This window comes from Pseudorca crassidens, chromosome 7 (genome assembly GCF_039906515.1).
Source record: "Pseudorca crassidens isolate mPseCra1 chromosome 7, mPseCra1.hap1, whole genome shotgun sequence".
NCBI lineage: Eukaryota > Metazoa > Chordata > Mammalia > Artiodactyla > Delphinidae > Pseudorca > Pseudorca crassidens.
The window spans coordinates 20,010,878-20,035,502 of NC_090302.1; the positions used below are offsets into that span (position 1 = coordinate 20,010,878).

At 50.9% G+C, this 24,625-nt stretch overlaps 1 protein-coding gene across 1 annotated transcript; it reads left to right on the plus strand.

Moving 5' to 3' along the window:
* The first annotated feature begins 7,635 nt into the window (after positions 1–7,635).
* Positions 7,636–21,950, plus strand: AMBP (alpha-1-microglobulin/bikunin precursor). Its single transcript, XM_067743577.1, has 10 exons — positions 7,636–7,865; positions 9,074–9,216; positions 10,782–10,858; positions 11,828–11,944; positions 12,423–12,524; positions 13,295–13,341; positions 18,998–19,079; positions 20,187–20,354; positions 20,681–20,854; positions 21,567–21,950. The coding sequence occupies exons 1-10, from the start codon at positions 7,749–7,751 to the stop codon at positions 21,596–21,598; spliced, it is 1,059 nt and encodes a 352-aa protein (XP_067599678.1). The 5' UTR covers positions 7,636–7,748; the 3' UTR covers positions 21,599–21,950.
* Positions 21,951–24,625: the final 2,675 nt, after the last annotated feature.

Consider the following 24,625-nt stretch of genomic DNA (forward strand, 5'->3'; position numbering starts at 1 on the left):
GACTTGTCTTCCTTTATTTTAAGCAAACAAACGTGGCAGAGCGGGGTTGGGCAGGTGGGGGTGGTCTTGCTATGAAACAAGGAGCAGCAGCTACTGGAACTTGTAAACAAGTTGATGCTGTGGTTGGAGACCAGGACTGGCGTCAGGAGATCTGGGTTCTAAGCCTGCTCTGCAACAGACCTACAGGTCCCCTGGCCATCACTGACATCTGTACTTGCTGGCCAACAAAGAAAGATCTTTAATAGTTGGCCATAGGTGTCTTCCTCACGAACCTTCCTTCAGCCCCTGGCTCTGATCACACTATCTCTCACTCATCACACATGAAGGTCAGGCCTGGTCTACTAGGCATGAGGACACTGACCTGAGCTTGAGCCACTGCTCTGTTCTCCAAGAGCTTCCAGCCAAGTGGGGGAAAAGAACAATCAAAGCGACAGTTGCTCTGCAATGGAATAAATAATAACAATCAACAAATTTATCTGTCGCCAAGCATCCTTCCAGCACTGGCCATGTAGTAATGCATTCATTTCTCATAACAACTCCGTGAAGTGGGTACTACTGTTATCCTCATGTTACGGTGAGGAAACCGAGACAAGAAGAGGCTCAGAATTTTCCCAAGGTCACACAGCTAGTAAGTGGCAAAAGTTGGATTTGTTATAAGGTGGTCTGGCTCTTGAATAGATGATTTCAACCATCATGCCAAGTGCCACACAGTAGGACCACAGAGGAAGGGAAAATAGAGGAGCAGTTTTTATCCAACCAGGAACCACTGAGCAGAATAGAGCAGCCTCCTTGGAGAAGTCAGTCTCCATCAAATCCCAGCACAGCCCAGCAAAGCCAGACCATACAGAGGTCTTTAGTGAGGCAGAGAAATGGACTTCCCAAGCTATTTTCCCCCATGTAAGAAACTTCACCACCTCCGAAGATAAAATAATTTTTCACAGACTACCCAATGAAGGAGGATTCTGTGCAGCCTAGCCAGAAACGAGAGAATTAGAAATGGACCCCTGAAGTCCCGCTTTTATGTGGTGCACAGGGCTCTGGGTGGTCTCCAGGCTATATAGAACCTTGTCAAACCCATCCTCTCAGCCTGTCTGCCCAGCTTATGGCTGTGGGAACCTGGGCAAGGTGGTTAACCTCTCTGAATCTCAGTCCCCCTCTATAAAGTGGGGATACGATTGGTTTACACGACGAGAAGTTAATGTGCTCATGGGGAATGATACGAGGATTAAAAGAGTGAAACTGTGTAGACGGTTTAGGACAGAGCCTGGCATGTGGTCAGTGCTATATACATACTGGTTGTTATTACTATTTTTATCACTAATGAATGCTTTCAGCACAAACATTCTACCAGTCCTGTTTTCCAGGAGAGGAATTGCATCAATATCTGGACTCTGGTTATACAGACTCATGAACTTGACATCCAGCTCTGCTGACTCCTTCCTGCAAGGTGCGCCTTCTAATACGGATTCTTCCAGGGAGAGAGTGGCCATTCAGGACTGGGTCACCCAGTGGAAAATCCAGGGAAGTGTTCCCACTGTCCTTCCAGGGAAGCTGACTGGGAGAGATTCATTTGTTTTCATCAAAGAAAGGCCAGTGGGACCTTCCAAGGAGTCTGGCTTGCCTCGTGATTTCAGAAAAGAGCTGTTTTAGTCCCTCCAAGGATATTGGGTGATGTCAACTCGGTCAGCCAGGAGTCGGGCAGGCCTCCTGAGGTCTTGCTTTAATGCAGGACAGATAAGACCAGTCTGCAAAGAGTAGGAAAACGCCTGTGTCCTCTTCCTGAATGCAGACAGGCCTTTGGAAGTTTATTCCTTTGGGAGCCCTTTCTTCTGGGGTACAAAGGGAGCCAGGCTCTGGGCCACAAGCTCTGTTCCAGGGGCAGCTGGATCTCAAGAACACTGAGCTCCAAAGTGTCTCACTTTCTGGGCTGCTTCTGCAGGCTAGGAGTCTAAATTGACAACATCTAAGGGCACCCTCCACCCTGGGCTATCATTTCTTATTTGCTGAGCTCTCTGCAAGCAGCAAGAACGTGACATGTTGCTCATCATTTAATTCTTCTACACCCCTATGAGCTCTTATTAACTCCATTTAACAGGGGAAGACTCAGGTTGAGAAAGTTGAAGTCAATTAAGATCAAACAGGCAGGAAGGGGTTGCAGCCATGACTGGAACCCAGGACTGTCTGGGTGCAAAGTTCAGTTGCTCAACCATCACACTGCTGGACAAAGCCTTGGGGATCCTCCCAGCCACGATACACAGACTAATTCAAAGTCGGTGATGCAAGGGAACAAGTATCTTTGCCTTTTAAGTCGTGCCAATGAGTATCCCGGTCACTCGCTCATTTGCTCATTCATTGATCGTGATTCAAGGATTTGGCCATGGTGATTTCAATCTCCCAGTCTCCCTCAGCTGTCTTCTAGTTAGGTGGCCCTTTTTGGGGGTCTGACCTACATTCCCACTCACAGTTCTAAGTCAGTCAATTAGTATGTGGTTGTTGAGCACCTAAGTGCCCAGCACAGTGCTGGGAAAAAGGGAAGGGTCGGGTCTCATGGGAGAGACAGAGCACGCCCTTGGCCAGGGAAGGGAGAACCAGGCTCACTCCTGCTGTGAGGGGTCCAGTGAAGGGAGACACCCACCCCTCTGCTCCAGGTGTCTGAAAGAACACAGCCAAGGGCCCACTGTTTATCAGGGGACAAGGGGCTGGGAGGCCAGCAGAGTGACCTGGGTGTCAGGGAGACAGATCTGGGTTTGGAGCACTACTCACTGGCTGGGTGACCATTGACACTAGGTCACCTGATCTCCCAGCCTCAGTTTCCCTATCTGCAAAGTAGGACTAGTCTTGTAGTAAAATGATCGAGCCTTAACGGGAGGATTCAGTAAGCCATGCTGTAGAGCGCTCAGCGCGGGGCCTGACACACAGTACGAACTTAACCAAGTGGTTATTCAGGTTATCTCCGCCCTTGCTGTCTATAGCAGCGACTCCCAATTCTGGTTCATCAGGAGAACCGGATTCACTGGGCAGCGAACGATTTTTCAAAGGGCCCCATCTAAGCATCCAGCTCTGGGGATAGGCGAGGCAGAAGCTGAGTGTTTTACACTCACCAGGGGGGTGTAAGCAGGCTTGGGGCAAGGAAGGCTGGGTTCCAGCCCCGGTTCTACCACTTCCGTGGGCCTTTGCTCTAGGCCTCTGCCTCCTGCCTGTACGGAGGAATGGGGACAAACCCCAATGGTCTTTCTAGAACTTCTCTGCTGCCCTCTAGTGGCCACGGGTTGCCCACACCTTCTCGCGTGTAATTTCTGCTGTGTAGGGAGCCCTTACCTGGTGCCACGCGCTGGGCTAAGTGCCTGTGACGACATCGATACCTCCGGCATGTACACTGGGGAGCACTTTCACAAATGTCCCTCCTCCAGTGCTTACTTCAGCCCTGTCACATGAGTTATTTTACCTTCATTTGGAGGCCCAGATGAGGAAGATGAGGCCAGGGAGGGATAGGACTGCCCCACAGTCACCCAGCAAGTCACGAGGACCGGAACTCAAGTCTCTGGGTGGCCTGGCTCTTTGGGACCGGGGTGGGGAGTGAGGAACAAAGCCTAGACAGAGCTGGGCAGTGAGAAACACCCCTTCCCCATCACTGTCATGGCGTCTGGTTGCTACCGCCTCCAGCTTCCCCATGAAGGGATGGGGCTGTGGCTCTGAGTCTGAGGGAACTGGGCAGGGTCAGGCACTGGGGCGAGGCCCGCAGCTGGATGCCTCCTTGTGAGGAGGCGAGGTCTCCCTGCCACCCTCTTCCACCATGAGCAGAGGAAGGCCCCAACCTTGACCACGTCCACCCATGTCTTTGATGTCCCTGCTTGTCCAGTTGCTGGGTCCCAGTGTCGCGGCCCCTTCCTTCTTCCTGGCGAGTCTCTAGAGAGTTGCTTTCCTGGGCCTCCCACTTGCACAGCTTCCTCTCTCACCTCAGCCGATTTTAAAATCTGAAAGCACTTCTGTTTTTTTTTTTTTTGCGGTACGTGGGCCTCTCACTGTTGTGGCCTCTCCCGTTGCGGAGCACAGGCTCCGGACGCGCAGGCTCAGCGGCCATGGCTCACGGGCCCAGCCGCTCCGCGGCATGTGGGATCTTCCCGGACTGGGACACGAACCCGTGTCCCCTGCATCGGCAGGCGGACTCTCAACCACTGTGCCACCAGGGAAGCCCGGAAAGCACTTCTGAAAACTCTCTAGGGCTCCCCACATACTCCAGATAACAAGCAAGCCCCTTGACCTGGCGTCAGAGTCCTCCCTGCTGGACCTCAGCCACCTCCCCAGCCTGGCTTTCCCCACGTGTCTCTGTCTCCCAAGCTGCAGACCTATGGTTTTGCTTGTTTGCTTGTTTTTGCATTCCAAATACACTTCTCTCTGCATCTTCCTCCACTAAGCCTTCGCAGCTGCTGTTCCCTCTGTCTGGAACACCCTCTCCTCCTCCAACCCCACCCTTGCCCCACGCATGCGCTTTTGTCTGGCTAATTTCTACTACTCAGGTCAAAGTCTCTCCCCTGGCCTCTGCTGCTTCCCCCATCACTGCAGGGACCATCCTGTCTTTTTACCTTCTTCTCACTCCCCTGCCCCCCATCCTGGCAGGGAGAACTGGGGAGTCTGTCATGCTTTCCGTCCTACCCTCAGCACCGAGCATGAAGTGCATGTTCGGTGAATGAATGAGTGGATGAATAAATGATGGGGGAAAGCCTGGGCACTGGAGTCAGGCCTATTTGGCCCCCAACTCGGCCCCAAGCTGGGTGACCTTGAACAAGTCCCATTCCTTCTCTGAGCCCCAGAGTGTTCACCTGAAACAGGCCTCTATGCCTTCCTGCACACTGGGCACCTCTGAGGCTCAGAGGCCTCTTGCACAGGCAGGACCTCGCCCTCCCCTTGAAATGGTTCTGGGACCTGGCCAATTCCAGTGGACACTTGGACCCCTGGGTCCCCTAGGAGGACAGGGGCCCCAGAGCCTCGATCCTTCCACCCCGATGGCCAGAAGGGGAAGAGGGGTCAGCACCCCGGATCACTGCCGGCCTTCCATCCTTGGGCCCAGGGTTAATTTTTAAAAAGCAGCTCAAAGTCCAGGTGGGCTTTGGCAGAGTTTGCTCTCTCTGTTTGCTCTGGTTAATAATCTGAGGAGAGCAAACATCGCTGGAGGCGGGAGAAGAGATCAACATCCCGGGCCCATCCTCCGGGCCTCTTCCCACCCCCCCCCACTGCATCCCCCCACCCCCAGGAGAGGCTGTGTGGCTGGATGAGCAATCCTATCCAAAGGAGGGATTCTTCTACTCCCCCGTGGGCCTCCGGCTTCCCCTGGGGCCAATGGGCTTGACAACCCTAATAACGTAGACCCTCTATGAAGATCGGTCGAGCCGTCATGGTACACTGCAGGCAACCTTAGAAGGGTGGCACTGCTCCTATTCATGATTCATTGTTATTTTTTCATTCTTATATCAGGTCTGGTCTCTCCAAAGACAGACCTCCTGAGACCATCATGCAGGTGAGGCAGTGGACTGTTTACAGAGCACTTTCACACACATCGCTCACTTGACCTCTTGGCAGACGCGTCAGGGATTGTTTTCTTCCATTTACAGGTGAGGAAAGTGGGCTTCAGAGAGGGAAGGCCATACCCAAAGTCATGCAGAGCGAGTCAAGCCTTCTGGCTGCCAGTTGTCTGCACCCCTCTTAATTCAGACTCTGCCTTCTTACTACCACCACGAACCAAAGCATAAAAGCCTGCGAAACTTGGTGAACAAGAGGGAGGATAAGTGTTTCAGAAATCTAAGCCAAGATACTTGCTATGATTAAATTTGTCATATGGCTTTGAGCTTCCTGGCAGCCAAAGTGAAAAGGGAATGTCATCACTAGCCAAGCTGCCAGTGACAGAGCAGAGGAAACACATTCACTTATTATGACTAGAGACACACTTGTTCCTGATACTGGAAAGATGAATGTATTGACGACTCTTACAGAGGGACATGACTCACCAGTTGTTGGGGCAACTCTGTGGGGGAACTGCCGGATCCTCACATGAGCAGGGGTCTTTCTTGTGGACCTGCCTGTCTGAAGGGGTCATTCCCAGCTGTAGCAAGGAGGCTACTGTGTGTGTGGAATGTTCTGTGCCAAGGGCAGGGAGGAAATGAAGACAGAAGTTCTGACCACTGGAGAAGGGCTCTTCCTAGAGAGGGCCTGCAGTATCACTGGCAAGAGTTTGCTCTATGGAGACAAACAGACCTGGGTTTTTAAAAAATTCCATTTAAATATTTTAATGCAATGGATACTGTCTAGTTTCCTAAGACTGCCATTAATGAACACCACAAACTGGGTGGTATAAAACAACAGAAATGTATTTTCCTCACAGTTCTGGAGGTTACAAGTCCAATACCAAGTTGTCAGGAGGGCCGCATTCTTCCAGGAGGTTCCAGGGGAAAATCCTTCCTAGCTTCTGCCAGCAGACCTTGGCTTACTGCTGCCTCATTCCAAGCTCTGCCTCGGTCTTCGCGTGGCCGTCTTCCTTGTGTGTCTGTGTGTCTCTGCATCAAAATCTTACCCCCCCCCCAACTTTCTCTTATGAAGACATCAGTCCTTGGGTTTAGGTCCACCCTCCTCCAGTATGACCTCACCTGAACTAATTATGCAAATAAGGCCACAGTCTGAGGTCCCGGGTGCACATGAATTTGGGGGAGACACTATCCAACCTGTTACATACACATTCCGCTCTTACCATTGCCGGCTACTGTCCTAGTGCTTTACAAGCGTAACTCCATCAACCCTCGTGACAATGTTCTGAACCAGGAACTATTATCCCCATTTGCAGATGAGGGCACGGAGGCACTGAGAGGGAAAGTCACTCACCCAAGGCCACACAGCCAGTGAGTGGCACAGAAAGCAGTCTGGCTCCCGAGTCCACGCTCTCAGCCACCACCAGATGCTGCCTCTCCCAGCAATGCTGCTTCCCAGCTGGGAGACCCTAGGCAAGTCACTTTACCTCTTGGAGACTCAAATGCCCTACGTATAAAGGGGAGTAATAGCACCTACTTGATGGGGTTGTTGTGGGGATGATCAATTCCGTGGCCGGTGGAAAGTGCTGGTAGACAGCTGGCACACAGCAGGTGCTCGCGGAATGGAAGCTGTGAACACCATCATCATCATTTCTACTATTATTTGCTAGGGCTGTGGGAAGCCACGGCTCAGAGAAGGAACTCTGGGGACAGGACACCCGGGCTCTCGTCTGGGCTCTGCCACAGACCTCCCTATTGTCTCTGCTAAGCCACTTCCTCTCCCCGGGCCCCAGTTTTCTCATCTGAGAAATGGGCCAGTCAGGCTTGTCCTCCTGGCTCACAGGTGGAACGACCCAGCGGGAAGGGCCAGGGGCTGCCCGTCTCTTCATCCCACCTGGGACAGGTGAGGAGTTTCTGGGGAAGCCTTCGTGGGGCCTGAACCTAGCGCCCGGCTGCACCAGGACCGGGTTGCATTTGGCCAGCAGCTCCTCTGAAGCAGCCACCCTGGCCCCTCGGGACCCTGACCCCGGCCTGGGCACTACAAGGGATCGATTGGCCCTGGCCTTGGGGCCCTGATTGGTCCCGGCTGAACAGAGCAAACAGCAAGGTCATCTACAGCCACAGGCCCGTTCCCCAGCCCCAGTCCATAGCTGCCTCGTGCAGGCAGGTGGTGGCTCTCCTGTCCCCAGACGGAGCCCGTGAGTGACACCCCAGGCGGAGGAGCCCGGAGCCATGCAGAGTCTTGGGGCCCTGCTCTTGCAGCTGACCGCCTGCCTGGCGGTGAGTGCCAGCCCTGTGACGACGTTGCCCGACGACATCCAAGTGCAGGAGAACTTCGACCTGTCTAGGGTAAGGCTGGCCTTTCTGGCAGCGATGGCAGGGTGTCCGAGCGGCTGGGCCTTGCTGCGGGGGAGGGGCAAGTCCTAGGCCCCGGGCTCTCAGTCTCCGCATCTGGAACTCCACGCGTGGGTCCCTCAGGGCCCTTGCTGCTGCCCAGACTCTCAGGGATCTGCTGAAGCTACAATTCCGCATGCACCGTTCTGTGGGCCTCCAGGCTGACATTCTGAGTCAAAGGTCCTCACGTCTGAACCTGCCCTCTCGGGTTCCCAGGGGAACCCATGTTCTGATTAGAACCCACCCAGAAAAGGCTCGGTGCCGACCGCTGCCCTGCAGCCCCCAGCAGCACCGAGGTTTTTGTGACCCTCCACCCCGCAGCCCTTCAACCTTCAAGTCCTCACCTCCCTCGTCGTAGCATCTCTGTTAGCCCGTCCTGGGTCCTCCGCCCTACGTGTGGGATTATGGGGAGATGAGAAGCACGACAGAGGTCAGGCTGGTGGGATTAAGAGGCCCAGGCAGGGCGCTGTGTGTGGGGAGTCTGCCCTCCGGCCCCAGCTCTGCCCGAAGCGCTGGGTGACCTTGAACGGGGCCTGCCCCTCTACCACCATCCTGGGTTCCGTCAGACCCTTGTAGCCGTGCTGGCCTGAGGACTTTGCTTATGTTCAGGGATGAGGAACGTTGTGGAGGAGAGGCATGAGGAGAGGGCCTCTGGTGGTCAGGGATGGCGAAAGGTCTGCGGGGACCTGAGGGCCCTTTCAGGAGAAAGAGGCGGCAGGCTTGCCCTGGGTCAGACGCAGCTTAGGGAAAGGAGATACTTTCTGACACGGAGGTATGGGCTGTGTGCAAGGTGGTGAGCAACCTGTCCCCAGAGGAGTAGAAGACAGGACTCCTGCTTTTGGGGAGCGGTGGTGGATGATGACCTTAAGGCTTGGAGATTTGGACCCCGTCCAGGTGAGCAGCCCAGATCCCACATCTCAGCAGAGTCAGGTCCTCTGCCAGCGAGGTGGGGCCCACCTGCACATCTCCGTCCTAAGCTGGCCGCGATGCCTGGAGTTCCTCCATCAGGGCTCCATCCTCCCTGGAAGCCCTGTAGCCTCCAATTACCTGTAAGACAAGGATGATCACTTAGGAGGAGAAGTCACTGAGAGGAGGGAGGGGGACAGATATCCTCCAAATCTTCCTCGAGGTCCAGATCCTCAGAGCTTGTGGCTGCCTCCTAGATCTACGGGAAATGGTTCCACGTGGCCGTGGGTTCCACCTGCCCGTGGCTGAAGAGGTTCAAGGACAAGATGACCATGAGCTCGCTGGTGCTGGGAGAGGGAGCAACGGACAGGGAGATCAGCGTGACTAATACTCACTGGCGGTGAGTGGGGACCCACCTCCACCCCACCCCCTGCCCTGGCTTCAGTCACCACCCCATCCTAGAAAGTGACAGGTCTCCACTTCCAGCCAGGACTCGGCCCTGAGCTCCAGACCTCTCTGCTGCCCTCCACCAGGGCAGCCCTTTCTAGTTGTCCCACCTCCACCTCAAGGGCAACACCCCCAACACTGTGCCTGCTTTCCAACCTGCTCTTTCTCCTTGGGTGCCCTTAGTTCAGTAAGGGCACTTCACCCCCGCCCCCATCTTGGAAAGCTGCGTGGGAGGCGGCTGTCCTAGACTCCTCTTTCCACTGCCACGGCCATTCGATCCATCATCAAGCCCTGTCCCTGCCCTTCCTAAATCCCTCCAGTCTGTTCACTTGTCTCCTCTTCACCGCCACCACCCTGGACCAAGCCACCACCCTTTCTTTCCTGGTTGTCTACAGTAGCCTCTCTACACTTCTCCCCACCTCTAATCGCCAACTTTCCATCCAATCCTTTCGTCACCCAGCAACCAGAAAGACCTTTCAAAAACTCAAATCTGCTTAAACCTTTCCAGAGCTCCCTATTGCCCTTGGGAATAAAATTCAACTCTTCAACGTGGCCTTTCAGCACCCCCTGCCCCCGACCCCCAAGCACTCACTGTTCCCTGCCCCACTCTCTGCCATGTACTCTGTGACCCACCCAAGTGGACCTTCTTTCAGTCCCTGGGACCCTCCATCCTCTGGACCTTTGCATTGGATGTTTCTTCTATCCAAAAACCTCTCCCCACCTCCCTGCGCTAATTCCTATGGATCCTTCAGGACTCAGGTTCTTTGTCACTTCCTCCAGGAAGTCCTCCCTGACTCCCCCCAACCCAGGTTGAGGTTACATGCCTTCTTCTGTGTTCTCGGAGCACCTCGGGCTCCACCCCGCCCCTTGTGGCAATTCTCACACTGACTGTATCTGCCCCTGGCCTGCCCACCCACCTCACTCAATTATAAGCTCCATGAGGGGACAGGGTCTGTCCTGCCCTCCTCTGTATCCCCAGCATGTAGCACAGTGCCTGGCACATAGATGCTGCTCATTAAATATTAACAAGATAAATAATAATCATAGTAACAATAATACCTAATAAGTGCATAGTGTTTACTCTAAGCTTTTTGCATATAATATCTCAGTTGATCCTCACAACCACCATGTGAGGTAGAAGCTATCATTATCCCCATCTCTCAGATGAGGAAAATGAGAGAGACAAAAAGTAATACATGAATTAATGTGTTAATTCATCATTCTGACTTCATGGTGCCTAAGTCTGATGTGCAGATTTGCTTAAGGAAGTTGATTTTTAGTGCTGGGTTTACCAAGACGTTAGCATGGATTAGTTCCTTTTTATCTCTGTCCCTCTGTTCCCTCATGTGAAATTTGTGTCTCCCAGGGCTGGTGTGAGAATTAAACCAGATATTTGGAAATGTTACTTTCCAAATTAAAAAAAAAAAAAGGCATTTAGAAGGACCCTGCAGGAGAGTGGGGTGTCAGGACCATGGTCTCTGCCGGAAGTTACCTTCCTTTTGGTTTGTTCATTTCCAGGAAAGGTGTCTGTGAGGCGATCTCTGGGGCTTATGAGAAAACAGGCACTGACGGAAAGTTCTTCTATCACAAACCCAGTAAGTTGAGTCAAAGGAGACATCTACAGTTCCCTCCTTTGCTAAAAGATACCTGCTGTCTTAAGCTCTCTTTCCTTCTGCCTCAGCCCTCTCTGCCCCTACAACTTTTCCTCCCACTTTTCTGCAGTCATCTAGCCTCCCTCCAAATTTCCCCCTCCTTCTCCTTCTCTCTCTCCTTCTTTCTTTTTCTCTCTCTATCCCTCCCCCCGCCCCTGCCCTGCCATGCACGTGCTCATCCAGAATTTGAGTGATGGTGCTGAATGCTAAGGATAACATCAAGATTTCATCAGTCCTCGTGTTAGGCATCTGCAGTCAGCTGATAAAAATTTGCTAGGCATCTACCATATACAGTGTGTGTGGTGCCAAGTGATAGAGGGACTTGGACATGAATTTAATCATTAATCCAGCAGATGTTTACTGAATTTGCTCTATGCATCAAATAATCATGTCAGGGGTTGAATGTTTGGGGTTGGATAAATAAATGAGTGAGAGAATTAAAAAATGGTAAGTGAATATAAGTATGATGGTAGATTAGTGGGGTAGTCAATCAATCATTTAATAGATAAATTGATGGATTAATGGATGGAGGAAAGAAGGAAGGAAAGAGGGAGGGAAGGGAGGAAGGAAAGAAGGAAAGAAGGAAAGAAAGAAAGAAAGAGAATGAAAGAAAGAAAGAAAAAGAAAGAAAGAAAGAAAAAGAAAAAGAAGGAAAAAGAAAATGGATGAATTTATGGATTGATATATGATGAGGATGGATGGATGGAATGATGGTGGTTGAATTAATGATGAATATATGGAGGAGATGGATGGATGGAGAGGGAGAGAGTGAAGACGGATAATAAATATATGGAAGGGATGGGTGAACAGAAGGATGGATGAATAGATGATGTGTGGGTGAATAGGTGAAGGATCTCAGGCTAGAAACCTTCTGACCACTGATCTTTTTGTCTTCCTGAATTTTCCATGCAGAATGGAACATCACCATGGAGTCCTATGTGGTCCACACCAACTATGATGAGTATGCCATTTTTCTGACCAAGAAATTCAGCCGCCGCCATGGACCCACCATTACTGCCAAGCTCTATGGTAAAGGCCTGGAACATGATACACTCGTTGGAGCTGGGCGTGGGAGGAGACCCGGGATTTAGGGAAATGGAGTGGGGAAGAGCAGGGAGTTTTGCTTTTTCCTTCTGACAAAACTCCAGTTAAGGGAAAGGTGAAAACATTTACTCTCCCTAGAGGAGGTAGAGCTCCGTCTCCCATTTGAGGTAGAATCCTCTTCTTTTGATCTTGAAAATTCCAGAGAATTCCAGAGCCTTCGGGTTCTTAAAAGAACCAGTGGAAAGAGAGCTGTGTGGGGAGTTGGGAGACCCAGATGGGGAGCCTGGGAGGGACACCTCATCCTCTTCTGGGGCTGAGGTTTCCATAAGGGTATCGAAGAGATGGAATTGGGCCAACAGTTTTCAAACTTCCCCGAAATGAAACTTCCTGGGCAAAATAACCTCAGGCCCTGATGGCCCAGGTACCTGTGGTTCTAGGAGTCTCCCCTGCTTCCTACTTGCAGGACGGGAGCCACAGCTTCGGGAAACCCTGCTGGAGCAGTTCAGGGAAGTTGCCCTGGGTGTGGGCATCCCTGAGGACTCCATCTTCAGGATGCCCGACAGAGGTAAGTGACACCTCCACCCCACCTCCCATTTCTGATGCCCGTCTTATCCTTCACGACCCCCAGAGCACATCTTCCCAGTCCCTGGGTCTTTCCCATAACCCTCTGAGATAAGCTGAGCTATGATCCCCCTCCCCTCTTTATAGAACAGGCAGCTCAGGCCTCTGGATTTGCTCCAAGTCGCACAGAGCGTACCTGGCGAAGCTGAGAGTAGACCCAATTCAGCGTTCCCTCTGCTGCCACCTGTCTAAGTTTGGTTATAGCCAGAATCCATGGCTACCTCTTGGGAGGCAATAGAGTGTTGGGGTTAGGAGCCTGGGCTCTGGAGTTAGAGCACCAAGGTTCAGATTGAGCTGGGTGGCTTCTGGCTGGTCACCCTTCCAGAGCCTCATTTCCTCGTCTGTAAAATGGGGATAATAATGCCTCCTTTAGAAGTTGCTGTGAGGAGTCAATGAAATAAAGCAATTAAATACAATAGCGCCGCACTTGGTGTCTAGCAAGTGCTCAATAGATATCAACCGTGAAATGCTGGTTGTGGGTGGAGACGATGCAGGTTGTGACAGTGGTGCAGCCACCAGTCTATCACTTTTCCAGCAAGTGACCTGCAGCAAGCCGTGGGGGTGGAGCCGTCCATGAAGTGGGCTAATGCACAAGACAGGTCCCAGCCCACGTCCCGCCTGGCACGTAGTCGTTAGCTCTATGGAACAAACAAAGCCTGTCTGGGTCTGGGATGTCTGGGTCTCATTCCCTCTCTCTCCTGTCCTCTGCCCTAGGTGAGTGTGTCCCTGGGGAGCAGGAACCAGCGCCCACTCCACTCTCGGTGAGTACCTCTGCCCCCCACCCCATCCCCACCCTGCCCACTTAGGCCCTGCTGTGCTGGTAGGTGGGGTCGTTGAGAGAAGGCAGTGATGGGCATGTTCTGCCATTGGGCTAACTGCTGCCCCATCTGGATGTCACTTTCCTCATCTGTGAAACGGGGTAATTACCTTTACCTTCCAGGTGTTAGAATCCAGTGACATGTTAGAAAAGGTCTTAGCATAATGCCTAAAAGCAGTGACATACTCAATAATGAGATAATGATACTCGATACGCAATAAATGAAAATAAAGTCAATTGATCCCCCAAAAACGCAAATCCGAGAGCAAAGCAGCTCTCCTGTGCTGACTTTTGATTTGTGGGGCTTCCTTCTTCTGTTTTATTTTCCTGCCTTTTGCCATATTAATTCTTCATTCTTTCTTTCTCTGATTATTTGGAAATTATATATCCTAATTTAGTCTACTGCTGTGTGTGTATATATCTATATATGTGTGTGTGTATATAAGTACATATATACATGTAATATTTATTTTAGAAACATATTCTTGAAAATTTGAAAAAATACAAGAAAGCAAAAAAAAAAAAGACAATAATGTCCTTATTCCTACATAGAATTAACACTGCTAACATATTATTTGTTTGCTTACATATTTTTTAGAAAAAAATTACCATTGTTATTATAAAACTAACATACGATCAATATAAAGAATCAAAACAGTGCAGTATAAAGGTATAAAAAATAAGTTTTAAAAAATTCCACCACCCAACACCTACCAACAGTCACATTACTCCGGTAATTTGACCTGCATACACCTGGAGAGGGGCAGATAGAAGGAAGGTTGGATAGATAGAGGAACAGATTTAAATATGCTATTATTAAATGGAATTACATTACAGATGCTATTTCTAAATTTTAAAAGGCATTCCTTGTAGTTTTACTCGAATTTAAAAGGGCCCTGGGGAATTCCCTGGTGGTCTAGTGGTTAGGACTCCATACTTCCACTGCAGGGGACCCGGGTTCGATCCCTGGTCAGGGAACTAAGATCCTGCAAGCCGTGCGGAATGACAGGGGAAAAAAAGCCCTGAAGTTTGAAAGTTTTAAAAAAAACTTCAAATAAATATTTATTATCCACAAGAGATTTACTCCTTAAAGAATGCTCTAGATAAAGTCAAGGTTATGAACTAATATTTAAGAGGCTGGCATCGCTATGGATACTTTTAGAGAATATCTGCTGTCTGCAGGATTTGGAAGACAGACATCCTCACTCCCAAACTTGGTTCCATCTTCTCTTCCCTTTTGCTTTTTTTTTTTTTTTTTTTTTTTCTGTACGCGGGCCTCTCACCGTTGTGGCCTCTCCCGTTGCGGAGCACAGGCTCCGGACATGGCTCACGGGCCCAGCCGCTCCGCGGCATGTGGGATCCTCCCGGACCGGGGCACGAACCCATGTCCCCTGCATTGGCAGGCAGACTCTCAACCACTGCGCCACCAGGGAAGCCCCTTCCCTTTTGCTTTTACGTTGTCCAGACTGATATCATCCCCATTCTGCTCTGTCACCACGATTCCCAGACATCTAGTAATAGTTCTGTATTTTAGTGGAGTCTACATTCACCCTTAGTGAATATAACACAGCTTCTCCATTCCTGAGTTATTCTTTCTATTAATCTCTTAGTGCCATTTTTTTTTTTACCAAGTGCTGTTTTCAAGGAAGGTTCATGGGTGTTTTAATCCCAGAATTCTTCCCTGTTTGAGAATGTCTGCCCATTTCCTTCCTCCTTGAAGGGTATTTCGCTTGAGTGTCAAATTCTAAGGTCATGTTTTCTCTCCCTCAGAAGAAGCTCTGTGTGCACTGCTCCATTGTTCTTCCACACTGATGACCGCGGCAGGGAAGCCTGAGGCCAGCCTGCTATTTCTTCTCCTTGGAAGCAATTTGTTTCTTCTGCTCAGATGCCTGGACAGACTTTCTCCTTGATAAGAAGTCAGCATCTTAACAAGGACATGTCTTGGGGTTGAGAGTCTATATCAAAACTTCCTGGAATACACCGTGCTCTTTCCTTCCACAGATGACATTTCTACTGTATTTCAGGAAACTCTCATGATATGGAATTCATATTCTATTCGCTTTGCGGAGTTTTGCCATCTGGCGAACACTTGTTCTCTCATCCTGGAGCATCTTTATCCTCCATCATGCACTAGCTTTTCTCAAATTGCTTTTATTTGCATCCACTGGGACTGTCTCGTCTATGAAATCTTCTATTTAGCAGCATCTATTCTTTCTGCTCCTCACTATTCCTAATTTATTCACGAGCCCTGAACCGATGTTGTTTTGCTTCTCAATTTGTTTATTTAGGCCTGGGTTCTCTCTTCGTCTTATTCTGTCAGCGTTTACCATTTCATCTTTGAATCTTGTCTTAATACGTGCATGTTCTTATTATGTAATTCCATAACTTGAGGCCAAAGAGGGATTTCCTTCTGCTTCTTGAGTTATGTTTTCTTCTAGGTTGGGTTCCCTACATCAACATACATGGACGGAAGAGACAAAGGGAAGATTGGGCAGAGGCAGAAGGAGAGCTGCAGGGCCGTCACAACAATGGCTCAACCAACCCTATAGGGAGCTCTGGAACCAGGACCACCCTTGGGAGTTGTCCCATGATGGGGCCAAGGGACGGAGCCTTAATACCCTATGTTGATCAGTCTGGGAAGGGAGCATGACCTTGAATGAGAGGGCTCCCTTAGCTGAGGTGGTCTCCAACAGGGGCTGACAGTGGGTAGCTGGGAATATAAATCCATTGCTGATGGGAGGACTTGGCAGTTCACGGCCATGTCCACCACTGGACTCTTGGGCTCTTTCTCTAGTTCAGGCTACTTCTTCATTCATTTCTGAAGTGGGTCTGCATAGTTTCTGTATCACTTCTTTTTCTCTGACTCCTGCTTAGTCCGTTTTAGATAGACTTTCTGTTTATTCTGATATGGTGGCGTGGAGGTTTCCTTATTCCTTGGCTCTCTTCCTGCAAATATAAGCTTAGTCCCCTCCCACCCGAACTTAGAGTAAGGTCTGGGTTTTTTGTGTTGCATCCACTTTTCTGAAATCCAGAGCTGGTTGGAATACACTCGCTTTGCATTCTCTTTGGAAGGACTGATAAATACCCTATGGGGATTCATTCCACCTAGTCGGGGCTGGCAGCAAGGTACATCTGCCCCCAGTGACACCCACTGGAGCATTGACTGTGTAGCCCCAGAACCTTCCCTTAGAAAGAGTCAGGCTCTATTTTCCTCTTTTTTTCCCCAGAAGTCATTTTCACTACTCCTCTATCAGAAGAGGAAGAAGATAGGGTTCCCCACAGTTTTCTTCTCTCAGGACTTGGAAGTATTAGGGAGAGCTATCAGAAATTTGATGACTTGCCAGGGCTGGGAGTTGGAGGGCAGGTCAGGAGCTGAACCTTGCTGACCTTCCTGTTCAGCTCCAGATTAGTGGATCGAGAGCTTTAGTTTTTCCTTTAAATTGTGCCCCTTTCCTCATTTCAGTGGTGTTGAGCAATACTTGGGGGCTGGGATTTCTGAATTCATTCTTTGCTGATGGCTCGGTATTGGAGAGGGTAATTTTGAGGGAAATTTCTATCTGCCATCTTAATCCAGATCTCAGCTGAATCTATGCTTCTTCATCCATGTCAAGAATGAAACAATAGGGCTTCCCTGGTGGCGCAGTGGTTGAGAGTCCACCTGCCGATGAAGGGGACACGGGTTCGTGCCCCGGTCCGGGAAGATCCCACGTGCCGCGGAGCGACTGGGCCCGTGAGCCATGGCCGCTGAGCCTGCGCGTCCGGAGCCTGTGCTCTGCAACGGGAGAGGCCACAGCAGTGAGAGGCCCGCGTACCGCAAAAAAAAAAAAAAAAAAAAAAAAAAAAAAAGAATGAAACAATAACTGATGACTTCCCTTGCAAAAGAGAGAAAGGCAGCTTACTTTTTATTTCTTCCTTCCAGGCTTCCCACATCCTCATTTTTGTGGATATAATCTGAGATTGATGTTTATATTTTCCACCTTTTGTTTGGAGAATTACTTTTAACATTTACATTAAGTTGAATGACGATTTTAACAACAATTTAACCTCAACTCTCTATTTTACTGGCTTTCTAGTTTACCATCATTTCTTTTCTACCACATCATGCATCTTCTTGTATTTAGGTTCCCTTCTCAAGTGTTGGGAATATTTCTGTAAGTAATTTTTTTCTGGAAAGGTACATGGTGGAGAACTATAGGATCTTTGCATGTCTGAGAATATCTTTCTGTGTTTATATCACATGATCAACAGCCTGGTTGAGTGGAGAATCCCTGGGTTACAACCTTTACCCTCTTACAACCTTTAGATATTGCTCTGCCGCTTCTGTTATTAAATGCTCTCGTTTACTCTGAGGGCCACTACTAGGCTCTTTATCCTTTGTCTCTAGGAAATGTCAAGATAGGACTCTTCATTAATTTTCTCTTTCCCTTTGAGCCCTTATAATTGAACAACTCAAGTCTCTCTTCAACTTGTAAAACTTTTCTTCTATTATTTCTATATTGTTTGCCTCTCCTTCTAGAATTCCTATTCTGTGAGTTTATTTCTCATAATCTTTAAACTGCAGTTTATTATCCCTACTGTGTGGTTAAATTTAACAAAATCCTTTTCACCTCCAGTAACTTTCTACTTCTCCCATATTATTCATCTGCATAACTGTGGGCTCCTGTTAACGTTGATGCAATGCCATCTCGAATTTCATTGATGGTTTTAGTTTTCTTCTGTTTCTTACCTACACCCTGTGTTTAGTGGAGATATTTCTCCAGCTCAGTGTGATTCTTCTGAGCAGTTGCATTATTTAATTCGTTCCATGGTTTTTCTCTTTTCCTTCATCCTCACCAAGGAAGACCTATGTGCAACCAGCTTGAGATGGGTTCTGGTGGACAGTGGGAGTCCCTGATCACAGCTTCAGTTGCACCTTCAAAGGAGAAGGGAAACGTTGAAGGTTACTACAGTTTTACCTTTTCAGATTCCAGGTCTCACCTGTGGGCAGGAAGACTGCCTGATGGCCGGCAGTGTCCCTGCTCATCCTTCTGTAACTGTCCCGGGACTGTGCCTCAGTGGACTCTACTCCCAGAGATCCTTTTGACAGCTTTGGCAGCCTGCCCTGCTCTGCAGTCCCCACCCCCACCCCCATATCTAGGAGTATTAGGGTCAATCTCGGGGTCCCTTCTTACTCTCCACATGACTTTTCCGCTGTAAGCAGTTAACGATGGTCTGGTCAGCCCTTCCTGCAAGTCACTCCCGCTCCCACTCCCTTGTGTAGAAATGCCTTTTAGTTTCTAGTATGGGAATGCTGCTCTTCCCTGGTTCCCAACTTTGGGTTAGGTTTCTTTTCCATTATTATATTCCTCTGGGCATTTCAGCTGGAAGCTGGATATGTAGGTATTGTTCTGATTTGTCATTTCAGACCAGAAATCTATCTTGTGATGCCTATTCTGGAATTCAGGTTGAAGCTTTTGGGAAAACAGGCCATTAACCAATCTAGTAGTGTTTCTGTCTACACCCTGATCCCCAAAGCAAGTGGTTTGTTTATATATTCCAGGGGTATAGGGGAGCAGCAGTGGCTAGATCCCTGCAACGGCTTCTTCTCTTTCTTCCCCCAGAGAGCCCGGCGGGCTGTTCTGCCCCAGGAAGAGGAAGGATCAGGGGCTGGACAACTAGTAACTGATTTCGGCAAGAAAGAAGGTGATGATCACCCCCCTTTTTTTAATCCCCTTCTGCCACACTCCAGAGAGGAAGGGTCCACAGTTGGCTCACCCCAGCTGCCCTCATCACCGTGAAGTCTTTCTTATTTTTCTGCTAGAATCAAGGACTGAGCCTAGAAAGGGCAAATCCAGTACTCTGCCCTGGGCCAGCGGTTATGGGGGAAGAGAGAGGAGTGTAAGGCATGGTCCCTGAGCTTAGCAAGTCTCAGCTCCACGATGAGAAGCGAGTTCTTGGCTTGTCTGTACCACTAGGTGGCCTCCTAGACGTGGCTTTCTCATCTGTACAATGGGATAACAGCCTGCTGAGCTGCCCTTCAGGGCTGCTGGGGGAGCACATGGGCAAGAACGTGAGAATGCTTTTTGTGATTGATAAAATGATCACTCTCCAAATCTCTCAGCAAACACTGAACCCCGACCCTGCTCCACCGCAGACTCTGCGCTGGGCATTGGGGTCATGGGGACGAACCACCATCTTTTTGGACCTTCTTGTCTAGTAGAGGAGGCAGTCAAGGAAGAAAGTGAGGGACCCAAAAGGGAGGGTCAGCTAAAAGGCTGAGGGAGTTCAGAAAATGGAGGATGAGGTGATCAAGGAGGACTTCCTGGATGAAGGGGAATTCATGCTGTGTCCAGATATGGTTTTAGGAAGGAAGGCATTCTGGCATTCTAGGGGCAGGAATGACGAGAGCAAAGGCACGGCGGTGGGACATAAGGCAGAGGTCAGGCTGGCTGGCATGGGTGCTGGTGAATGTACCATCAACTACTATCCTTACCGAGTCTTTGGGCAGACAAGACCAACACAGGGGATGTTGGGTCTCTGGGTCGTTGGTAACTCCCCATGTTATGGAATGGAATGAGCATGGGTTTTTGGAATCCAGCAAACATGGCTTTGAATTTCAGCTCTATGTAACTCTGGGCAAGTCACTTTACCTCTCAGGGAGTCAATTTCCTTACCTTTAAAATGAATTGAGAATCGTTCCTCTTAATGCAGAGATGAAAACTAAATGAGATGATACCTGTTAAAGTATCCGGCCCAGTGACAGGTACACAGTCAGCATTCAGTGAGCACTGCTGTTCTGCCCCTCCCCAGATTCCTGCCAGCTGGGCTACTCACAAGGTCCTTGCCTGGGGATGATTCAGAGGTATTTCTATAACGGCTCATCCATGGCCTGCGAGACCTTCCACTATGGCGGCTGCATGGGGAACGGCAACAACTTTGTCTCAGAGAAGGAGTGTCTGCAGACCTGCCGGACCGTGGGTGAGTGTGGCCCCACCTCTCCACCTCCCCCTGCGCCCCCCAACCCTGTCCTTCAGACAGACCACCTGCCCATTGAACAGGTAGCTAAGAGAGGATGCTCCAGTGGTGGAATTCCAGGGCAGGTTTCCTGAAGTCATAGGAATTGCACACTTGGGTATGGGTGACCCTCGGCACGTATGCCTTCTTGTGCTCCCATTTCTCAATCTATAAAAAGGGGTCCAGGTGTTGTGGATGAGCAGGGTCCCTGGCTCAGGCCCTTTGATGGGTGTCTTAGGTCAGCAGTCCTAAAGACTTCCAATGCTCTGCACCTCCCTCCCCCTCCACAGAGGCCTGCAATCTCCCCATAGTCCCTGGCCCCTGCCGAGGCTCCACCCAGCTCTGGGCATTTGATGCTGTCAAGGGGAAGTGCGTCCTCTTCATCTACGGGGGCTGCAAGGGCAACAGCAACCAGTTCTACTCAGAGAAGGAGTGCAAGGAGTACTGTGGCATTCCTGGTGAAGGTAGGAGGCCCGACAATGCCAGGCTGGGCCTGGGGGATATCGGGGTCCAGGTGGGGGAGCCCTGGTAGGAGGTGAGGGTCTGGAAAGCTGAGTTCTGTACTCTGTACCAGGTGACCAGCCCATCCACTCTCTGGGCCTCAGTTTCCCACCTGTAAAATGGGGCCAAGCCTGAGGCCTTACCCCAGCTGGGATGGGGCATCTGGGCCCAGGCAGAGGGAAGGCAGGACATGAGTGGGGCAGAACTGGGCTCCAATCCCGGCATTGCCACATTTGGGCTGGCCACACTGAGTGTCAATTTGAGCCTCAGTTTTCTCTTTTGTAAAATGGGACAAAGTACCTACTTCACAGAGCCTCGCACGGTCTACATCCACCTAGCGGCAGCCGTTACTAATAATGGTGGTGATGCTATAATGATAACAGGAATAGCATTCCAGGGAACAGCAGCCGTTAAAGATTTCTGTGCCTTATCTCCCCACTGGGAAAATGGTACCTAAGGTAAATCAGGAGGCAAAAAATCAGATCATTCCGTGGAACGCACTCTGGAGATAATCGAGTCACTCCGCAAGCAGAAGTTTCTGGCCTCAGGCTCCGGCTTAAGCTCAGCCCAAGCTGCCGTCCCTCCTCTATGAGGCATCCCCATCCCCTGACCGTCCCCACCCACAGACCCCTGGACGACCCCACACCTACTCCCCGAGCCTCTCTGTGTCCACAGGGGAGGAGGAGTTGCTGCGCTTCTCCAGCTGAACGGCCCACAGGCCAGAGGTCCACAGGCCACAGGGAGCGCGAGGGCCAGTGTCCGCCCCAGGGTCCCGCGGCAGGTTCCAATAAAAAGCAAATTGTAGACTCCTGAAATCCCATGTCCTGACAATTCATCACGAAGTATAATGAGATGGGGGAGGGGAGGGGGAGACAAGCTGGGGAGCGGGCATGAGTAACCCAGCTTTCCCCACATGTGAAAAATGTATGTGTTGGCAATGTAATAGAGCTATCTTCAGGACATGAAATTGGCTATGCAAATTATGAAACATAAATCACAGCTCTGTATACAATGGGACTGTTTTGTCTTAATAAAGCTAGAAGAGAAAAGAGGGGAAAACTCTGGGTACTTGTTTCTGGGAGGGAGTTGACAGGGCTCATCAGAGACCCAGGGTCAGAAGAAATCACCGTGCCCTAGTGTGTGCCCAACTGGGTCTGGGTAAATGCCCCACGAGCGCCTGAAAGGATTCCCCTGTCCTTGGCCGCACAGAACCCCACGCCAGCGTTTACTTTGCTCACAGCTGCATCCCCAGCAGTAGCTGCCAGGGGCTGGAAGGCCTCGGGCTGTTTCTCCACAAGGGTCCTGGAGATCCCATCTCCTGGGATCCTTGCTCTGGCCCTTTGCCCCGGAAGAATGGTCACCGCCCTTTGCGCTGTGCCCAGAACAACCAGCTGGCCCTGGACCGGAGCTGAAAGCCCTGCGTCTGGCCCGGCTTCTGCTCCCTGGAGGAAGAGAGCAGGTAGGCTGTCCAGGGTGGCTCAGGCACCAACTTGGCCCAAGCGCACAACTCCGGGAGCCTCCAGCTCACACACGCCGGATTTACAAACATCGGACTTGTAAACACCTCTTTCGGGCTCCATCCACCCAGAGGCCTGACAGCTGCCGCTGCAAGAGTCCAAACCCCAGCCTCCTGGGCTCTGAGGTGGAATGCTGTGTTGAGGGGACGAAACCCAGAGGCAAGGATCTGGGTGGAGAGAGCTTTGCAGCCCCCTTGGTCAGACCACATAGAGATTCCCCGCCTTACGCACCCCAGAAGTCCCAACCTTGGGGCTTCCAGGTTTCCATAGAGAGGACAGTCCTGAGGGACAGCGTTTGTGGGCCTGGCTGGGAGTCACTGGGCAGAAGTGGGTGGGGTCGGGGGTGGGGACACAGGGAGAAGTGACAGGCTCTCCAGCCTGGAACTAACAAATGTCATCACGTCCTGCGTCCATACCTTGCCCCCTCCATGCATGATTCACACATGGGGCTGCCACCTATGGCAGTTGGAAGGTGCCATGCTGAAGAAAGAGATTTTTGAAGGGACCTGAAGGACAAATGCCTAAACCGGACAGTGCAAGCCACAGGTGGGCTGGCCAGCCTCAGCTCAGCTGGTGGATGGGAGTTTGGCTCCCAGGGTATTTTACAGTTCTGAGTTCACCATTAAAAAATGCACCTCCCGGACTTCCCTGGTGGTGCAGTGGTTGAGAATCCGCCTGCCAATGCAGGGGACGCGGGTTCGATCCCTGGTCCAGGAAGATCCCACATGCCGCGGAGCAGCTAAGCCCGTGCGCCACAACTACTAAAGCCCGCGTGCCCTAGGGCCCGCGCGCCGCAACTACTGAAGCCCGGGTGCCTACAGCCCGTGCTCTGCAACAAGAGAAGCCACCACAATGAGAAGCCCGCACACCGCAACAAAGAGTAGCCTCTGCTCGCCGCAACTAGAGAAAGCCCGGGCACAGCAACAAAGACCCAAGGCAGCCAAAAAAAAAAAAAAAAAAAATGGACCTCCCATATAAAACTCTAGGTTTCTCAATTCTCTTGAAAAATAAGTTCTGGCCGCCTTGGGCCTGCATCCTGCACCCGAGACACCCCTCTAGCTGGGGTCTCCCCTGTGGGTCACCAGCCCTGCCTGCCACCCTCCCTGGTCCTGAAGGCTTTTATCTCCATGACAGTTACTAAAACTTTCCCTACAAAATCCCTTGGATCTTGTCTTACCCCTCAGGGGTGGGATGGGGTTGAGGCACATCTGTGACCTCCAGTCAGGAGTCCACTCATCCCAGAAGGGACCAGAATCCTTCTCAGCGAAGCGGCTACCCTGATGACTCATCTGATTCTTAAACAGTCTCACCTCAAATTCTCTCTTAAAGATACTGGTCATGCTCATCTCTGTCACAAAATACATGTGGCTGCTTAATAAACAGACATGCTTTTTTTAAAATTTTTATTTTAAAATCCAGAGGCTGGCCCTTCAGTCGTATGGAGGCTCTGGCCACGCCCTGACCTCATTGGATCCCGACGTTCTCAGCTAGCGGGGGAGTCTTCCCGCTCCAGCAGGACTCTAGACTTTTGTTTTAGAGCCAATAGAAACTCCTTGATTAAACTTCAACCGCTGGCTCAGGAATGTCCACACGGTACACCGAACAGCAGGAAACTCCCACCGAAGGGGGGTTCTGAGGGCAGGGCTGATGCCCCCGGGAGGCTGGCCCAGACTCGGCCAATTCGTGCCGTCATCCTTGCGATTGGATGGAATTTGTTCGGCTGATCGAGCAGCACGTCCTCTTCGAGGAGAGCATCCGTTTCTGGTTGAGGACAGGGATAAAGCCGGACGTGGTTCTACCTTTGAACGGCTGTTCTGGCAGGAGCAGGCCTGCTTTAGGAGAAGCTGCCACCCTCCCTGCCCACTCTGGCCACAGCTGTCTTCTGGTGGCGTCTTCTCTCCACGACTTGCCTTCAGTTCGACTCTCCAAGCCAAGTGTTGATGTGCGTGTCTGGAGTGTGAGGCTCGGGTCGAGGCCAGCAGAGGGGCAAGTCCACCCGGCTGGGCCCCCGCAGCCCACCGTGGAGGGCACTGGCTAGAGTCACGGATGCCACTGGCAAAGCCACAGATGCTCTCCCCCGGACAGACAGTACACAACACTTCAAACTTCACACACATGACCACTGGGCAAGACGAACTTGGACGTGTGCTTTACTTAGGAGACGGGTGTGCTGACTCCAGGCAGGTGGGGCAGGAAGGCCACACCGTCTTGAAGGGA